The sequence below is a fragment of the Eptatretus burgeri genome, chromosome 11 (assembly GCF_056783735.1).
Source record: "Eptatretus burgeri isolate ZD-2024b chromosome 11, Ebu_testis_v1, whole genome shotgun sequence".
In the NCBI taxonomy this organism is placed as follows: Eukaryota; Metazoa; Chordata; class Myxini; order Myxiniformes; family Myxinidae; genus Eptatretus; species Eptatretus burgeri.
The window spans coordinates 77,768,953-77,790,605 of NC_140971.1; the positions used below are offsets into that span (position 1 = coordinate 77,768,953).

Consider the following 21,653-nt stretch of genomic DNA (forward strand, 5'->3'; position numbering starts at 1 on the left):
ACACACGCAAAAGGCTGGACAGGGGTTTGGCCAATTGGTGGTGTCTTACGTAATGAGCAATCCAACAGAGGTGCATGTCAACACCCACTTTGGAATAAATATAATAAATAAATAAATAATAAATAAATAAATAAATAAATAAATAAACAAACAAACAAACGTGACAATAACTTTCGGCTTCAGCACCAAGATAACGGGCAATTATCGAGAAATGTGTCATTAAAGTCAAACTTAAGATTATGTAACCGTTTATAATCACGGAAATCTGTCAGAATGCAAAAAAACACCTCGAGCTGCCTGGTGATAAAACATCTGATGACGTAATGTATAAGAAACAAGACATTGGGGGGGGGGGGATAACCTTCCAAATTTTGTTTTTCTATGAACATGTTGACTGGTTAACAGGTCATTTCAGTCTGTGGATACAAAAGATTCTGCTGCTAAAACTACGGGTTCATTCAAATTCCTTTATGGGGCCATTTATTTATTAAATATGCACGGTGAGAAGAGTTGGCCGTGGGGAGGGGGCTAAATCGAAGTAAATTAAAAAAAATTATTAAATGAGAAAAGGAAGAGAAGAAAGCATGATGGGAGAAAGGAAGTAAGTAAGGAAGCATAAGAGGAGTGTGGAGAGAGAGGAGAAAGAAATTTGGGAAAATATAGGACTAAAAGAAGGGAGGGCAAGAGATGTAAACAGATGATATGGTGGGGACTGGAGAGAGTCAAAAGAAATTCCACCATAATTCCATGCATAACAAATGATAGAACACTGTTGCCAAACCCAAAAGTGATACTTGCATAGGAGAGGTGTTCACTCATAATTGCTTAAGACACAAAACAACAATGCCGTAGGTTAAAAAATAAACAAATAAAATAACTGAATGAAACCTGACGAGGTACAGCAAGCAATCTTGGGCAAAGCATTACATCTGTATTTAAAATACATGCAACAAAACGACTGATCTGAAGCAAAAGCAAAGCCGTTGGAATAAAAATAAATCAGCAAAAGAGCACAATTATAAAGTAATTTTTTGAGTTACTTTCATCAAAAATTGTACACCAGTATATAGAGATGCACGCACACACGCACACGCACACACGCCACATACGCCACACACGCACACACGCCACACACGCCACACACGCCACAAACGCACACACACCACCTTTCTGCGGACGAATGATGGAGGAGGTGATGGTATCATGTGCAAGACGGCAATAGCCATCGATCAGGTCGGCCATGTTCTCTGCGATGGTTAGAGACGAAGTCGTTATTGTCAGGAGCTGCAAAGGCAAGTGGTTATGCTGCTGCAGCTATTGAGGAGTAAACATTGGGGCCATACAATATTTAACACACACACACACACACGAGGGGTGGGGGAGCAGGGGGAGGACAGAGGGAGAGGAGAGGGGGGAGAGGAAAGGGGTGAGGGGTGGGAAGAGAGATAAAGATAGAGATAGAGAGAAAGAATTAGGAGTGGGATGGGGCGAGAGCTGGAGGCAGAGGGCTGCGAGATGGAGTGGGGAGAGAGGGAAGGGAGAAAGAGGGGGGTAGAGAGAGGAGAGGGGGAGAGGAAAGGGGTGAGGGGTGGGAAGAGAGATAAAGATAGAGATAGAGATAGAGAGAAAGAATTAGGGGTGGGATGGGGTGAGAGCTGGAGGCAGAGAGCTGCGAGATGGAGTGGGGAGAGAGGGAAGGGAGAAAGAGGGGGGGTAGAGAGAGGGGAGGAGAGAGTGTGGATGAGAGAGTGAGAGAGGAGAGGGGGCATTCCAGCAAATGTGACATCCAATTTAACATCAATCCGAGAGACGGCACACACTGATGAATCACCCTGCCTGTGAAACACTAGGATAACAGTTTATAGCTGGGTCAGGATTCAAACCCAGGCTACAGCTTAGAACGAGCGTGCATACCAATCGGATATCCTGCCATTATGTGGCGATTCATTGCTTTGTAACAACTTAAAACTTTTTTTTATTTATTGTAACTATAGAATTTATTTTGTCTTCATAACTCCGGTATCAAACCGTGATATCTCCAATGAAGCTTGAAGAGCGTGCGCCAAGTGGCTTAACCAAGCACTCCAACAAAATGGTTGAAGAAACTTTTAAAGACAAAACGTTACATTTTTTTATGTTTATCTATCTACGCCAATGTGACAGGTTGAAAATGAAAGAAGATCGTTCAAAAAGGGGAAAAATGGTGAAAAATAATATTGCACATTTTCAGTGAGCCAGCCACCGCCCAATGCACCGCAGAACAACACGGGGCCAAACGCAGTTGAGTGGCTCCTGAACTTTGTTCAAGTCGATCGATATACAGTACTCAGTGATGGTGTGAATATTGTAGACGCTCACCAAGTGGTTTAAGCACTCAAAGAAGCACTCCAATGAAACGATTGATAAGGAATGGCTGGCTTGGCAAGCGATTAGCGACTGCTGATCCGTCATGTTAAACATCTCCCGGAGACGCCAGGAATGTCAAGCGATGTCCGAATTGGAAAATGAACACCTTTTTAGCAGTCGGAAATTGTACCAAGTTCAATTTTTGTAATTTTTTTTTTTTTGTAATTAATAATAATTAATTGTAATAATAATTAATTTTTGCATAATTTTTGTAATTCGGCTCATTTTAATAGATTCTTGAGGTTATGGCATGTGCAGAAATGAAATAAAGCTGCAAACGCTGGCCTCTCCCGTCATTTATAAGCATTACAATGTATCCAGTGATCCATAGGAATGAAGATCAGGCATTCGATGATTGATTGAGGAGAGTGAAGAAAAATACTATATCATTCAGAAATCGCTGCAGCCAGTTCCAAGTTAAGGCATTGTTGAGCAGGTCAAAAAAAACATGGCGAATAAAGACCCCATTGAGGGGCAGCGAGGTGACCAAGGATGAGCTTTGATAAAGGATAATCAAATAAGGCCGTTAATTATCTTCAAAAGGGGTGTTTAAAATTCAACCAAACACTGAATTTTCACTCATGCACTCCCTTTGAGTTCACTTTGGATGCAAGCAAAGTTTCAGGCTGCTAGGTTGCATGGTTTTGCAGTTTTGGAGGAGACACACACTCTTATTTATTAGTATAGATAACCAGTGAAAGTCTGTTCGTGGTCCCACATATACGCCTGTGGCTCATTATTCGGGGAAACCCAATTCAAATCCCATAAACCACATGGGATTGCCCATTGCTAATGTTAATTCAATAAATTTAAAGGCACACTGATGTCTACAAATGTCTCTCCGAATGGGATATATTGTTGAAGATTCTCAGGGATTATATCGCCGGCTAGTTCGGCACAGGTCTCGGGTCATGCACCTCAGATCACGATACCAAAGTACCCCTGTGCCTTGCCAGTTGGGGATATACACCCCGGCCCCGGACTGGGTTTGATCAGAGACCGAGCGAAGTCTGCCGCAGTCCGTAGCCAGTTTGGTTTTAAATACAAATCGAGCGATTGTTCTTCAGCGCGGCACAAATAAATTCAGGGCGGCAAATTTCGTATGAGTCAGCCAGATTTAATGGGGAAACATCGGGGCACACGACACAAGCAAAGCATTCATAATAACGTTATCATTCATCTATAACCCGCTCTTATCTAGGGAGCTACGGATACAGGTTTCGAAGGGGGCCCTAACAAAATAAGCCTTAGGCCTGGACAACATGTATACAAGACATGGAGTACTTGGTGGTGCCTCATGGACGAGAGGAAAAGTGTCGAAGGCATGAATGCGGCTCGTGACAAGATGATGTCAACGGATTCGATCACCCAGCCCGAGCATGCAGCATGGCAAGATGGGGGCGACGTACTCCTATCGGCACCGCTCGCGCACGCAGCCTCGGTGCGTCCAGCCCCTATAAGGTCGACAGCACAAGAGCGAAGGATCTATGGTGTGTTCCAGCTGGTTTCTCACAAGGTCCAGTATGCAAATTCAGGCCTGGCCTGTACACCAGACCAGGTCAAATCTGGGTGTTTGGCTCCGCAGGCAGATCGACAGGATGAAAAGACGTGGTCCAGCCGCGCAGGGAGCAAGGACAGTCAGAAGCCCCGTGGCTGGACTCAGGATGAACCTGGGGACGACCTGCATGCTGGATCCATGGCCAAGGAGGAACAGCTGGTCAAGCCACTCCTCACGAAGCCGATCACAGACCGGACAAAGCTGTTTCTCTTGCCTTTTTGGGGGCAGGCTTTTCGGACCGCCTCCGGGGACACGTGATTGGTCCATCGTTCGAGTTTGCAGCAGCACTTCGCCAATGGGTTGCTGGCACGTCTTGTTGACTGACTGTCAGGGCGCTGGGTGGGGTGCTGGTTAGGAGGGGGGAAGGAAAAAGAAGGCGCCTCTCGGTACACCACCACTGTATGAACACTGAACCGCCTGCTTCACCTTCAGGCACACATGTAACGTCCGATTCCCAAACAACCTGGCTAAACATGCATTTAAGGGGGAATCTGGGCTAATCATATATTTAATAACCCACTAAGGGCCCATTTCCACAAAAATATGTGGGAAGCTTCTGAATGGGAAGGTTCCTCCACAATATCACTGTAAAAATAAATATATATTAAACTAGAAGGGCACGCGGTAGAGCGCGTACCTCCGCCACGTAATGCCTGATCCACAAGAACATATCGGGCCCAATACATTTTTGAAATATCATGCTATACAGTACTATATCATTTTTGGCCCTATCTCTCAATGGTGAAAAATCACTTTGAAATTTAACAAGTCTGAAGACGACGATGGTTCACGAGCGGTATTTGACGATGAAGATTGTTTCAGAAGTCAAGGATGAGACAATGTGATAATGCTTGACCAAGTTATAAAAATGATCAACATAATGTCGTACGAGTGACAGGTTATTAGCTGCAAAATGTCGAAAACCAGGTTTCCCTCAACTTTAAAAATTTGACCTTTGCATAACCTTTAAAGGTCACAAAACAATGTTGTGGACATTAAAATAAGGAAACAGGATACGTGCTATAGCTTATTGGAGTTAGTTCGTCGAAGAAGGTCGAAAACCCGGTTCGATTCCCACAACTTTGAAAATTTGACCTTTGTGAACTCTAAAGGTCAAAGGTCAAGAATTATGACCTTTGGTGCAAAACTTCCTCTGGAACATTCCAGGAGCAGTATAACGTCATATTGGCTACATGGCATTTCGCACTCCTCGGATTAGCCATACTTTGATGAAATCAGCGTAAAAACAAACTTGAAGGGGGCGCCACGGGCAAGGTGTTCGAGATAGAGAAAAATGGTTTCAAGACTTTATATTAGGTGGGGAATGACCTCAAGATTATGCATAAAAATATTGTCATCCTAGCTCTCAAAGTTTGGTCGGTCATATGATTTTTATGTCAAAATTCGAAATTTTCTAAGTTAATGACCTTGACCTTGTGACTAAAATGAAAAATCGAGCTCCGTGGGGCTATGCAGGTGCCATTGGGCTAACCAAATACCGAAACCCCTGTCAGATTCGACAAAACCCCTCGGAGAAGATGTAACTTGAAACCGGCTACCCCCTAAAAACACGTTTTTTGGGCGTGGCTCCGCCCATAATAGACACACCATGCCCATTTTCAGGAAAACACAACTAGATCATGATATAAACCTCCCACCAAAATTTCATCAGGATCGGATCAAAACCCACGGAGCTATGCTCGGGACAGACAGACAGACAGACAGACACACAACAATAACGAATATCTTCTTCTTCTTCTTCTTCTTTCGGCTGCTCCCGTTAGGGGTCGCCACAGCGGATCATCCGTATGATGCGCATAGTGATTTGGCACATGTTTTACGCCGGATGCCCTTCCTGACGCAACCCTGGTCGCCTCTTACGACACAGGGATATGGTACACCTATTTTAACCGGGGTATACACCGGCCCAGTATACTGGTACTCATTTCGCCGACCTCGGAAGGATGACAGGCTGAGTCAACCCCCTGGTGTATTAATTCAGTGGCTCAACGGGGCTTGAACTCAGGACCTTTTGGATCCCAAGCCGCTGCCCTAACCACTGCGCCAACACCAGGCTAACACAACAATAACGAATATAGTGGTCACATATTTTTCGTGCAAATAATTTTTCGTGAACCAATAATTCTCGTATCCAGATCCTCATTTGGATCTTCACCAAAATCGAATCAATTTGTCCTTGTCACACACCCAACCTGTCCACCAAGTTTCATCCGAATACGTCCACAACATTTTGAGATATCGTGCTATATACTGGTTTAGCCCGATCTCTCAAAGGTGAAGAATCACTTAAAAATTTCTAGTTGTTGGATCCGAATTCGGATCTTTACCAAAATCGAACCAATCTGTCGTGGTCACACACCCAACCTGTCCAACAAGTTTCATCCGAATCCGTCCCCAACTTTTTGAGATATCGTGCTATATATCAATTTAGCTCAATCTCTCAATGGTGAAGAATCACTTAAAAGATTATCAGATCCGGTTTCAGATCTTCACCAAAACCTAATCAGTTTGTCTTTGTCACACACCGAACCTGTCCACAACTTTTTGAGATATCCTGTACACAAACAAACAAACAAACAGACAGAAAAGGGTGAAAACATAACCTCCTTCACCTTCAGTGGCAGAGGTAAAAAGTTCAAAACTTTTCATTGTTCTTTATCCACCAAACTTGACATAATGATTCCCACGTCAATCTGAGTCCGATAGGTCGGCAGTTTGACTGTACCATCCCATATCTGACTATTTCTGTGCCACGTAATAAACAAAGGAAATGACAACAACCAAAAAAAAAATAAAACATAGAAAAACAAGCACATAATAGGCAAACTAGGGTAGTTATTATTCAATCAGATTTTTAAAATGTGCATAACAGAAGTTCATACAACGAGGGGTTTTCCTTTTCACTCACTCATAGTTAAACATGACAGATGATGAGAGGGATTTGACACAAAAGGGTAGAAGTGAGCAAATGGGCATTTGGCAGACAAACGCAACCAGTAAGAAAACATTGGGTGTGATGTGATATTGGTTGGGGAGGTGGCTGGACGGGGGTTGGCGGTAGTGTGAGAAGATGATGTACAGTGCCTTCAGGAAGTATTCACACCCCTTAACTTTTTCACATTTTGTTTTGTTGGAGCCTGAATTTAAAATGGATCAAATTGAGATTTTTTTTGTCACCGATCTACACATAATAGCTGATCCACCGCATAATATCCAAGTGAAATTTTCTTTTTTGAATTTTTTGACAGTGCATGTCAGAGCATAAACTCTACCATGGAGTCCATGTCAGAGTTGGATGTCAAAGTCCTGTGCCTTGCCAGGAAGTCCTTGTGCCTCTGACAACTCTACCATGTCAGAGCAGAAACTCTACCATGGAGTCCAAGGAACTGTCCGTCGAACTCCGAGGAGGCGTAGATTGAGGGAAGGATATAAAACAATTTATAGAGTGTTGAAAGTTCCCAAGAGCACAGTGAGCTCCATCATCAGGAAATGGAAATGATATGGAACTACCCCGACTCTTCCAAGAGCTGGCCGTCTGAACAAACTGAGCAACTGGGCAAGAAGAACCTTGGATCAGGGTGATGACCAAGAACCCAATGAACACTCTGACAGAATTGCAGAGTTCCTTGGCTGAGATTGTAAACCTTCCAGAAGGACAACAGTCTCTGGGGATGCTTTACAGCAACAGGGACTGGGAGACTTTTAAGGATTGAGGGAATAATGAATTGAGCCATGTACAGGGAAATCCTTGAGAAGAACCTGCTTCAGAGTGCAAAAGATCTTAGACCGAGGCAAAGATTTACGTTCTAACAGGACAATACATATTCAAAAACAAGAAAAAACAGCCTTTTTACAGGCATTTTTCCCTGCTGAGCAGGGGTTAGCTTTTTGTGTGCTCCATGCAATCATGGTTCCCTTCTTGAGGAAATGTTTTATGGCCGGATGCCCTTCCTGACGCCAACCCTGGTCGCCTCTTATGACACAAAGGGATATGGTACACCTATTCGAACCGGGCATACACCGGGACCAGTACACTGGTACTCATTTTGCCGACCTTGGAAGGACAACAGGCTGAGTCAACCCCCTGGTGTTACTTCAGTGACCAACGGGATCTCAAACTCAGGACCCTAAGATCACAAACCAGCCACCCTAACCACTAAGCCAACACCAGGCTCAACAGGACAATACATATGTTCCAAGCATACATCCAAAGCAACACTGGAATGGCTTCAGAAGAAGAACGTGAAAGTTCTTGAGTAGCCCAGCCAAAGCCCAGACTTGAATCCCTTTGAGAATCTGTGGAAAGACTTGAAGATTGCTCTTCACCGACGTTCCCCATCCAACTTGACAGAGCTTGAGCAAATCTGTAAAGAAGAATGCGAGAAACTCCCCAAATCCAGATATGCAAAGCTGATACAGACATACCCAAGAAGACACGAAGCTGTAATCACTGCCAAAGGGGCTTCTATGAAGTATTGCCTCAGGGAGCTGAATCTCACTCACTAATTTGTGACAGCAATTTGGCACGAGGTGGGTGGCTACGTACTCCCTAAGACCGTTTTCATTTCCTGCTGGAACTCACAGCGAACCTTTTTTCTTGGGTGGCCAAGCAGTTTACTTCCCTGAACACCGCAGGACGTGGTAACGTGCCGCTTGGAAACACCTGTAACTTTCTCACCATCATCCTCGTCGAGATTTCTTTAAACGTGTTTTTACCAGTTTGGATTGATAAAGGCCCGGTCACACCTTGACGTTTTAGCCAGCAATGGCAACGTATTAAAATGTATGTAAAACGCTGGCTTACGTTGAACTTTTGATGTTTTTTTAAAGATTCGGACATATTCATAGCGACTTGGTCTTATGTATAACGCATTGGTAACGAATACAGAACGTTTCGTTGTGTTATAGATAACTTATACCAACGAATGCTGAACCTGTTGTCGGCCTACACAACCGATGCCCAACGATAGTCTAACTTAGGCATAGCGCGTTGCACGCATCGCCGACGATGTCGTGACGTAGCCTATTAAAAGGCTGACGCACAACGATTCGAATCATAACTGCTGTAGAAATGGAAGTGTCAACATCACGGTCACACCTTGGCAATCTTGCCAGCGTATGCCGACCTAAGAAAAATGTGTCTAAAACGTTGGGGCACGTCAAATACGGTATGAGTAAGTTTGGTATACGTGAGTAGAACGCTAAAGTACGCTATCATACGTCGTAGTAAGTAGAGTACGTCAAGAAATTTTAAACATGTTCAAAATTTTACGACATACTCGGCGAATGACACACGTTCCGCATGCGATGGGGATAAGTTTTACACACGATATGTGGACGCTTACACACGTCCACAAAGGCTACTTATAAGCTACTCATAAGTCGGTAATGCCTTTTTTACGCGAAACTTATTTCTAACTTATGTTTGACGTGCTTTGAACCAATTCTTTACGTAGTCCCAACACACATCGACGTATGTAGACGTATTCCAATGACGTCTTCCGGTCGACAAAAAAAAAAAAAAAATTAACGTGTTTCTAGCTTACAACTGCCATATAAAGACGTGTTCCCAGCAGTTTTGGGAATTGGTATATAAAAATGCTGCTCATAAAAGGGGAACCCAACAGTGTTTTCGAGTCCTTTTTGAGTCCTTTTTGAGTCGATGTCCATGTCAGCAGTAACAGTATCAGTATCAGTATCAGTATTAGTATTAGTAGTAGTTTGTTCATGTTGGCAGTAGTAGGTGAGTGTGAGGGGGAGGGTGTGGGATATGATGGATCGTCCTTGCGTCCGCGTGTCCACGGGTAAGAGACATCTTTTCACCATTGTTCGAAGTTCTTCGCGGCTAATTTTTTATGGGGCTTTTTCAACAATGAGCTATAGCTTGTTTTTACGATTTAGGTCTATTCATAACAAGTTGGACAAATGCACAATGAACTAATAATGTGCATAGAGCGCTTTGATTACTTATAGATACGATATACCAACGAATAATTATCGTGAAGCCGGCGTTCACAAACTATGCCCAACGATAGCCTAACTTATCCATATCGTGCGGCAGTTTATCTTTGCCGGTGACGTAGGGTTTGCTATTCATAGGCTGCCACTCAACGGTTTAAATGGCTGCATCTCCACTATTGAAAGTAGACGCTTGCGCTCAACAATTGGATTTTTTTTTTACACTCAACGACTTTTAAACGGTACCACTCAGCTATTTTCATTGTTTACAATGAACGATTTAAATTGCTGTCACTCGCCTTTGTTTTTTGACGCTGGGGTTTTGAAATTTGAAGCGTTTCTTCTGAACGTATTAAAACGCTCAAACTCGACTATTTTAAATAGACACTGCTGATGGACAATTGGAATCATAGCCAAGCTAGACATCGAAGTGTGAACATCCTCGTCATGCCGAAGAAAAGTTTGAAGAATGCTGCAAATAAGTATCCTGGCCGTGGCCGTGGACGGTGACGCAAGGACGATCCATTATACCGACGTCTTTCAGCCTATGAGTAACTTAAAAGTAACGTCTGTCGATGTGTGGCAACGATCGCGTAAAGTGCCAACAACACGTTAATCATAGGTTAGAAATAAGTTTTGGGTACGCTAAACATTACCTCGGCGTGTCTCAACTTATGATTAACTTACAAGTAACATGTGTTGACGTCTGTCAACGATCGCAGACCGTGCATACAACTTGTGGCCAGCGTAGCAGAACGTGTGAGTCATACGCCGGCACACGTCATGAAATTTCAAGCATGAAAAAATTTGAGGGCAACCAAAAAGTACAACGTTTAAAGCCAGCGTACAACGACGTATGGCAGTGTTTTTCAGCGTGCTCTCAATGTTATCAAAACTTACCCATAACGTATTTAACGTGTGCCAGAGTTTTAGAAAAAAAATTCAAAAATCGGCATACGTTGGCTAAAACGTCAAGGTGTGACTGGGCCTTAAGGCAAACCGTCCTTACAATCTTGTTCTTAACTTATGCCAGAGTGGAGATAGAGGATTTCTATATATACACATATACATATAACACACACACACACACACCCTAAACCAAATAGAATTTATCTTGCACAAGAGAAAAAAAAGCAAAACTAATTTTTTTAATGCTCACAAAATCATAAATTAACATTCAAATAGAATCATAACCTTATGAAAATCTCATTTGTTACGAGAACAACACGATAGGAGAGGGAAAGGGGGAGGAGATTGTGGGAGGAAATAAAATAAAAGGAAACAAACAATTTTTTTTTTTAAAAACCTCAACCGATACTTTATAAACAAAAATGAGGCAAAAAGCTGAAATCAAACTAAAATATACAATTTGGTGTCTGTCTGTCTGACCGCAATATGTTCGTTCATCACTTATCCAATCTCAACCAAACTTGCTGTGGTACAAGGGTCACATGACACAAGTAGTCGCATCTTATTTTGCCCCACTGCCCAAGGTGTTTTCCACCTTGGATGAACACCATATTAAAGGTGTATAAATCGATGATTATGGCATTTTGGGGGGCACACCTACCGGAAGTAAAAATTTTAACCACAAACTATTCAGTCAATTCCATTCAATGTATTGTTACGAATTCGCGCCCGCCGGCGTGCGATCGGCCGCTTTCCACTAATAGCGACCGCGTCGCCCACCGGCCGGACAATTCAGTCGTGACTTTGCGGAGCTAACGCCGGAACCCTGTCACGGGTGGGTCTCCAACCTCACCACGGCCGTGCAAATTGTCTACCCGCGCAATAGGGTCACTCGCCAAACTCGATATACCTAAGTACTTGCGTGGGCAGTCGACCGGGCGACCGTACCTCGACGCAGGTCGGCTTGGGACACGAACCGCTTAAGCGGTCCGGTCCGTTCTGCAGTGATAACCGAGCGGGTATTATCGCCGACCTCGCCGGATCCGATTCTATTTAACGGGTGTTTAAAACCCAGCTATTTATTCCGCGATGCAAAATGGCATTTCAATGGGGTGAAAGGAGGACGCGACGAACGGGGTACCTTTAGACCAGCACATTTATTATACAACACGTAAGCAGGCAAATAGGAACAACAGGCAAGCACGTATACAGGCAAATAGAAACAAAAGCAGGCAAACAAAAGCAAGGGAAAGCACTACGACCGAATATGATTAATAAAAGTACAGTCACTTAACAGATGGCGCCACGACAACATTCATTCAAAAACCCAAAATAAACACAAGAAAAGACCCCTCACAGACAAGGGGGTCAGGCTGGACCACTTGGGTCTTTATGACACGGGACCTGGGAGACCGAACGGGTCCCGCGAGACCGTAGCAGGTTACCTGCACCCTCGATGGTCGGCGAGCTATCTCTGGCACTCTCCTCCACGGACGTGCAGGTTCGCGCCCCACAGCCGGCAGAGCTGCGCCTCCAGTACGTCGCCCAGACTCTCCACCGACCCACGCCTCTGGTGTACGGTTCGCTCCACAGACCCAGAGACCATGACACCAAGAGACCAAGACAAGACCAGACCAAGAGAAGGGCGCAAAACGAAGAGAGGAGACCAGACCAGGAGAAGAGCGCCAACGAAGGAGGAGGAGACCAAGGCTCGCGGTTGTCCGCCTTATATAGCCTGGGGCTCCGCCGTTCGCCCCTCCCCATTTTCGGCTCCGCCTCCCTTCGAGAAGCTTCTCGAAAAGGGGCGTTTCTCAACTCCCAGCGCCTCACCCCTCGTATCCACCAATCGTGAGCGAGCCTCCTCGCCCTTCCCGTCACACCAGCCTCGGAGAAAAAAAGGCGGGAAGAACCCACACGCACCATTGGAGGTTTCTTTTTCTCCTTCTTTACGCCCGCATTCTCGGACCCTTTTGAACGCGGAAAGGGTCGTAGCGTGGTCTGTGGAGGATGGCGTTTGCAAGCTGGCGTAGTGGCAAAGATGGTTAAATGGTGGTGGTGGTGTTGTGGCGATTGTAGCGTGGTTGGCGTTGGTGGTTGTAATGGTGGGCGAGATATGCCGGTTCAAAATAACGAGAGAGAGAAAGAAAAACCTATCTCAAAGGGTCACAGCCCGGTGAACCCGAAGAATTCCCTCTAAACAACGGTGGGGAAATCTATCTGAACACTCACTTACCGGGATCTAAGGAACCTTTATGGTGTTCTGCGAATTTCCACAGCCGTAACAGTATGATTACCTTTTTAAACACTCACTGCTGTTGTTCATCAATTGACTGAAATAAATTTGGAGTAAACCCCATGTCCTTGAGGCATTCTATGCTCATCACATACCCCACATACTAACGGACCCGAGCTGTTTCGACTTGCTAAGCCTCTAGGTAGGCCGCCAGCTGGGCCGCAGTGATATTTAGCTAATAAAGGTGCAGAGATGAGTCTTTACGCATGAATTATATATCCCAGTACCTGCGCAATTTTTCAAACAATTACATAATACGTGGCCTGCATATATGGATTGTCTATAACTTATCTTGGGGCCTCCTATGTTATTTCTCTTAGCCATGGCTTCAAGTGTAACATGCGATGTTGTCCCTGACACCCTTATTTGAAGAGCTGCATTTGCAGCTCACAAGCTCAAGTGAACTCACATCACTAAGATTTAGGACAGGCAAGGGGAAATAGAGAGGGAGCCAGAAAGTATGCAGCATCAAAATCACCACAGGATTATTGTGAAGACAAACCTCTGAAGCCCCTGCTATACGAAGTTGCAGAACTCCTTTCTTGTCTCGCTCATCAGATTGAGAGTACTGTATGGACTTCACCTGGTTAAAGTCAGCCAAGTGAGTTGGCTGCAAGAATGGAACAACAGATTATCAATTGGTCACTATGTTGTTATTACAAACCTATTACATGCTTCTTATATGAAAGTGGTTCAAATTTGACCCAATACTCATGTTTTAAGTCAAAGTGCGTGTACACATGTACGAGACAGATTAATCAATTTTTGAAGGAATTTCTTCATATTGTTGGCAACCAGAACCCATAATCATGCATTTCCTGCTTTGATGAATGTGCTGAAAATCTCGAGTGGCAGCGAGATGAGAATTTTTAAAAAGAAGAGCAGAACGATGAATGATTATGAAAAAAAAATTGCTGAACAAAAGCAGGAAGCCTATTGAAATATCGAGTTGAATGGCTTTGTCGTATTCTGATTGTTAGTCAAAAACATGTGCATTAATGATGTTATTCAAGAATGATTTCCTGCACTGGTTAAATAGATGTCCAACAGAATTCTCCACTCAAGGGCTGTGGAATTTGAGACAATGTATAGTTTGTATTCAAGTATAAAATATAAAATGTAAACAAAAGTCCAGGTTAAATTTGAACCACCGAGGTGTGTATCTCTCACTCTCACACACACACACACACACACACACACACACACACACACACACACACACACACACACACACACACACACACACACACACACACACACACACACACACACACACACACACACACACACACACACACACACACACACACACACACACGTTATGAGCATCAACAATTTACTCCAAGTCTTCATTAATCGTTTCTACACTGTTAAATGTTATTAATACAGCTTAGATTAGGTGAGAAGAAACCACGCTCGTCATTTAGCAATCTTAAATTCACATTTATCAGAATGTCTAAAAACTTGTGATCACAACTCAAAGTAAAGTAGAACGGCACTCAGTAGAGCGCATACCTTCGCCAGGCTGAAGAGTTTACGTTTTGTATCCCACAGATAGGCCGGATCTGGATCCAGACCTGAACCCATATCAAATTGGCTTGTTCTTGTCACCTAACCAACTCATCCATCTCGTTTGTCATAACTCATCCACAACTTTATAAACTATCATGCTATACTGTATATCATTTTGGTCCCATCTCTCAATGGTAAAGAGTCACTTGAAAATTTTTAAACATTCTTGTGTCCGGATCTGGATTTTCCACAAAATTGAATCAAACCTTACATGTCACACACCCGACCTGTCCACCAAGTTTTGGCAGTATCCTTCCACAAATTCTTGAAATATTGTGCTATGTATTGTTTTTGGTCCCATCTCTCAATGGTGAAAAAAAAAATAAAATAAAATAAAATAAAATCGCTCAAAAAATTATCATATCTAGATGTTCACCAAATTGTAATCAATTAGTCATTGTCACACACCCAAACTCTCCACCAAATTTTATCTGTATCTGTTCACAACCTTTTGAGATATCCTGCACACAAACAAACCGACAGGGGTGAAAACATAATCTAATTTTTCTTCATCATCAAACATGAACAGCTATTATGAAGTGTTGCAGCAGCCAATTCATCACATTTACCAATCAAATCTAATCGATCACTCATTGTCAGTTGTTCCTAATCATTATCAGGTGTTCGTTCCTCTCTGCACATCCATAAAGCTAAAAGTCCACTTTTCATACTGCAGAATACGAATATGCACACGGACACAGAAATTGGATGAATATGCACACGAACACAGAAATTGGACCAATATGCACACGAACACAGAAATTGGACGAATATGCACATGGACACAGAAATTGGACGAATATGCACATGGACACAGAAATTGGACCAATATGCACATGGACACAGAAATTGGATGAATATGCACACGAACACAGAAATTGGATGAATATGCACACAAACACAGAAATTGGACGAATATGCACACGGACACAGAAATTGGACCAATATGCACACGGACACAGAAATTGGATGAATATGCACACGAACACAGAAATTGGATGAATATGCACACAAACACAGAAATTGGACGAATATGCACACGGACACAGAAATTGGACAAATATGCACACGAACACAGAAATTGGATGAATATGCACACGAACACAGAAATTGGACAAATATGCACACGGACACAGAAATTGGATGGATATGCACACGAACACAGAAATTGTATGAGTATGCACACAAACACAGAAATTGGATGAATATGCAAACACAGAAATTGGACAAATATGCACACAAACACAGAAATTGGACGATGGAACAATGCTCAAATGTGCTTTGGACAGATAAGTAAAAGTTTCAATGACCATAATCACTCGTGTATAAGCCGCACTTTTTCCCCAGAAATATCTCATCAAAATTTGGGGTGCTTATTATCCACAGGAACTAAAGTAAAAGCTATATTTTTCCAGATTTCTTGCACCAATGCAAAACCAACCTTCGTTACTGGGTGCCGCCATCTTTGTTACTGGGTGCTGCCATCTTAAAAACGTAGTGTATTGTTGGACATCTTTTGCAACACTGAACATATATTTTTGATCTGAATAACAATTATTTTGATAGAAAAATTAAAAATTGTTTGGTGATAATACAATACATAAGTTTGCGATTTAAACCTTTTCTCGAAACTTTTTAAAATATACACCACCATAGCAGCAAAATAAACTTGGGGATTAACATGTGCATTACAGCACAGACAGACTAAGCTAATGACTCGCTAAAGGCCTGAGAGTTACAAACAAGCTAATACCATGCTAATCTGATAGATGTCACGTATCACTCAGTTAGAGTTGGTCGGTAGATTCAACATGCCACATCGTTCATCATATTGTGTTTCATACAAGTTTGAGGTTATCCATTATGCAGAATAAAATTCCATCAAAAATGGCTCTCTCCATAAGTCAGTAAAACACTGATTTCTAATTAACCACATTTCCAGTCTGAAGCTGGAGTTTTGCTGGAGTTCATTTTTGGGGTGTGGGTTTTATCGATAGACCGGTATTTTCCTGAAAAGTGCTCTCTGGATTATACATGATAGCAGATTGTACGCAAGTGATTACAGTTCTTTGGATCCAATCAAGACAGTATGTGAGACGATGAAAAACGTAAACTTATAAAGAGCCATGCTTGAAGCCAAAAATTAAGCAAGGAGGAGGTTCAACTCAAGATGAGGGAGCATATCCTCAAATGGTGTTGGAAAATTGCTGAAAACTGAAGGTATATTACTGCAGCAAGGTAGAAGCAAAGTTTGATCTGCCCAGTGGTGCAAGACTTATTTGTCCAAACATTATCTTGCCGGAAGATGATAATCCAAAAACACTCAGCTGGAATAATTTTAACTTTTATGCAAAAGAAAAAAGAAGCTAGAGTCCATCAAAACATGGAATGGCCCCTCAAAGCCAAGGCCCGCAATATCATTGAAGCTGTATAGGATCACTTTGACATATAAAAGGTACTAAAAATAAATAAATGAAAGAATCCCTGCAACTTAGGTGATCTTTGGAAGGTCTTGGAAGAAGCATGGAACACCATTCCATAAGTTTACAACAAAATTACGTGAAGGTGTCCTGAGAATAATTTCAATGGTTTTGAAGGAAAAGGGTGGACATTCTCGCTATTAGTTTAGATCAAGGTATATTGTGTATAAATTGGTTATTTGAAAAAGATTGTCTTTTTCATTAAGGTGCATTGACATTGAACACAAGGTTTTAACCTCCCAATGCATCAGAAGAGAAAAATTCAAAATGTCAAACATTTTTGCACAGCACACATCATAATACTGAAGATATGTATCCATATTCTTTAATTTCTTAGAATAATTATTGACTGACCGTAACTACTCCCCTCTCTCGACTGCTCCTTTTGCATCCTGTTTTTGGCCATTACGTCCTGATCCTTTCAGTGTACCAGTTCTTCCACGAGCCTCTACTATGTGTAAAATGAAAAAAATAAAAAGAAGTCTGAAGACGACAATGATTCACGAGCGGTATTTGACGATGTAGATTGTTTCAGAAGTCAAGGATGAGACAATGTGATAATGTTTGACCAAGTTATAAAAATGATCAACATGATGTGGTAAGGGTGATGGGTTATGAGCTGCAAAATGTCGAAACCCGGTTTCGTTCAACAACTTTCAAAATTTGACCTTTGCATAACCATTAAAGCTCACAAAACAATGTTGTGGACATTAAAATAAGGAAACAGGATACGTGCTATAGCTTATTGGAGTTAGTTCGTCGAAGAAGGTCGAAAACCCGGTTCGATTCCCACAACTTAAAAAATTTGACCTTTGTGAACTCTAAAGGTCAAAGGTCAAGGATTATGACCTTTGGTGCAAAACTTCCTCTGGAACATTCCAGGAACAATATAGCATCATATAGGCTATATGGCATTTCGCACTCCTCGGATTATCCATACTTTGATGAAATCAGCGGAAAATCAAACTTGAAGGGGGCGCCACGGGCAAGGTGTTCGAGATAGAGCAAAATGGTTTCAAGACTTTAGGTGGGGAATGACCTCAAGATTAAGCATAAAAATATTGTCATCCTAGCTCTCAAAGTTTGGGCGGTCATATGATTTTTATGTCAAAATTTGAAATTTTCTAAGTTCGTGACCTCGTGACCTTGGGATGAAAATGAAAAATTGAGCTCCGTGCGGCTATGCAGGTGCCATTGGGCTAACCAAATACCGAAACCCCTGCCAGATTCGAAAAACCCCTCGGAGAAGATGAAGATGGATTTTTACGTCAAAATTCGCAATATTCTAAGTTCGTGACCTTGTGACCTTGACCTTGGGACAAAAATGAAAAAATCGAGCTCCGTGGGGCTATGCAGGTGCCATTGAGCTAACCAAATACTGAAACCACTGTCAGATTCGACAAACCCCCAAGGAGAAGATGCAAATTAAAATCGGCTACCCCCTTAAAACACGTTTTTTGGGCGTGGCTCCGCCCATAATGGGCGCATCACGCCCATTCTCAGGAAAACACAACGAGATCATGATATAAACCTCGCAGCAAAATTTTATCAGGATCGGATCAAAACCCATGGAGCTATTCTCGGGACACACAGACAGACAGACAGACAGACAGACAGACAGACAGACAGACAGACAGACAGACAGACAGACAGACAGACACACACACACCAATAACGAATATAGTGGTCACTGATTTTTTTCGTGAAAATATTTTTTCGTGAACCAATAAATCAATCCCACAAGGATTGTCAAGGCAAAAGTTGATCGTCCCTGCCCGCTTCCTTTTTTGAAGCCGTCTCCTTTGTTATTACCTTCGCATTCTGCATTGGTCGCTGTGTATTTATTTATTTATTTATTTGTGAATATGTGTGTGTGTGTGTGTGTGTTTGTTTGTTATTCGCATAACTCAGAAAGTATTAAACCAAATCGCTTGAAATTTTGTGGGATGATGGGTTATTATCCAAGGAACATTTGATTAGATTTTGGGAGCGATCGGGTCAAAGGTCAAGGTCACGGAAAGGTCAAATTCGTATTTGTACCATAGCGTGGTCAATTTTGATCTAATTGGCATGCAACCGATGCCAAAATGTTCAGAATTCATTGCCCAATCTTGTGATGGGCGACATGACACAATTACGTCATTACCCTTGTTAGCGGTTGGGGGTCAAAGGTCTGTGGGGTCACGACCTTTCAAAATATGCGGTTTTTGTCATAACACGGTCAAATCAAAACCGATTTGCATGAAACAAATACCAAAATGTTCACTGTTCTGTTCCTCCCACTCTCATGCCAAGAACAAAAAAGTAGCGGAGGCGAAGGTATGCGCTCTACCGAGTGCCTATTCTAGTTTATTTTGTCAAACATTGCGAGGAAAATAAATAAATAAATAAAATATCACACCTATGTCGGAAGGAAGTGGTGCTGTGAAACTGCTGCACCGCTTAAAAGTAGCCCTGTGGGGGACTGACGGTTATTTTCCCAACAGGCTAAACAATAAACCCCAAACTAAACAATAACAAAAAAATTATAAAAAAAACACAAGAAAAACTGTAAAAAAGCAGTTTTTTACAAAAAAAAAAAAAAAAAAAAACACAAACTATAAACGAATGAAACACGATGGGTTAGAAAGTTTCTTCTTCTTCTTCTTCTTTATAACGGACAGATGTAAGGAAGGACATACGGTATATTGAAGTGGTTCCACCAATTAAAAATCCATATCTTCATGTTTTCCCTTATACCATTCATTGAGTCGATCATTTTCCCCCATGCCGATACTGAGTTTTTATAACTTCTAACTAACTTCGACCGAGTTGGACCAGGGAGCGCACGCGAGTCCACATCCTACATATGAAAATCTGTGTGTTAAATGTTTACTGCTGATCTATAAAGAAAGATGGCACAGCCAATCATTTTAATATGCACGAAGTGTGTGTTTTTTGTGTTTCACCGTACATTTATTATATATTTGTTTAGAACTGTGGATTGTATTTTTAATCGGCTGAGTGAGTGTGTACGTTACGTGTCAGGTATATGACCTACGTCATATTTATTTGGGTGTAAAAAAACTGGCGTGTCAGGTACATGATTTGTTGGGTACTAAAAGCCAGTGGCCATTTTAAAAATGAATAAATAATAACAAATAACAAATAAAAAGGGCCTCCTTCTTCCTTTAAGAAAAATAAAAATAAAAATAAAAATCTGGAAGTTCAACTGGTATATATTTTTTTACTTTGCCTTCGTTATATCCCCTGTAGGCCTATAGAACAATTTTTGCAGGACGCACGCAAACAGGGATGGCCGGATGGATGAACGCAGGCACGCCGAGACCGAGCTCCTTTTGTATTACTAGTACGTGCCCGTAAAAAAAAGAATAAATAAATATTCCAACCGCGAGCAAGAAACAACAACCACACAGGCGGTTTCTTCGCTCTCGCGTGCCCGTACGTGCGTGGCACAGAAGTTCGCATGTCACAGTTACGATGATTCACAGTTTAGGTTTTAATGGCCAATTATTCAATTAGCGCCAACGTGTTTTACCTTTTCGAAATGTCGTCGCAAGGAAAAACAAAAAGAGAAGAGAAGAGAGAAAAAAAATTTACTTCCTGTCGGAGCATACCAGCACTCTGATGTTACCGAAATTTATGCACCATCTAATATGAAAACGATCATAACTTGGGGCATTGTGTTTATCTATAAATGCGCATAAGAAATCGAGAAATTATTAGAATACACGAAGTCATCATTATCCGGAAGCCCGTACGTTGTAATCCGTAATGGGGAACGCGGCTGAGCATCCCTTCCCCATCGGCCATGCCCACGCAACAACGTGTCTTGTCATTGGTTTGGTAAATAAATGGCCAGAACTTTGTGAAGCACTTGTCCGATTAATATCAAACCTTGAAAAGGCATATCCTCGGGTCCCCAGCAATATATCTGGCAAGTTTCAATTAGATCGGACCAGTGGTTGTCGAGAAACAGCGGTCACAGACACACACACACACACACACACACACACACACACACACACACACACACACACACACACACACACACACACACACAGATTGCTGGAATTATAGATAGATAAAGATTACAAAACAGCAAGGTGGGTGAGAGCAAGAACATTACGTACTGGCACTGTACTCTGTCGTAAATAGAAAACACAAAACTAAGCTCAGGAATACGCGCGCGCGCGCACACACACACACACACACACACACACACACACACACACACACACACACACACACACACACACACACACACACACACACACACACACACACACACACACACACACACACACACACACACACACACACACACACACACTGACCGAAGAGCCCTTATCTGTCAGATAACTGATTCCTTCCTCAGGCCCAATCGCCAGCTCCACCGAAATACTCCAGCCGCTCTGCACAGCAAAGGACAAAACAGCATCATCCAAATCATCCA

General features: G+C 42.4%; 1 protein-coding gene across 5 annotated transcripts in view; it reads right to left on the reverse strand.

Annotated features, from left to right (window-relative positions):
• The window catches only part of LOC147017435 (focal adhesion kinase 1-like), a 118,864-nt gene that overhangs the window by 42,768 nt on the left and 54,443 nt on the right, over positions 1–21,653 (reverse strand). For all 5 annotated transcript variants that reach the window (XM_085847095.1, XM_085847094.1, XM_085847092.1 and 2 more), the window contains exons 9-11: positions 21,535–21,612; positions 13,648–13,755; positions 1,167–1,284 (exon numbers count right to left, since the gene is read on the reverse strand). In XM_085847095.1, the coding sequence (XP_085703221.1) occupies positions 1,167–1,284; positions 13,648–13,755; positions 21,535–21,612 (304 nt within the window). The remainder of the gene's footprint in view (positions 1–1,166; positions 1,285–13,647; positions 13,756–21,534; positions 21,613–21,653) is intronic.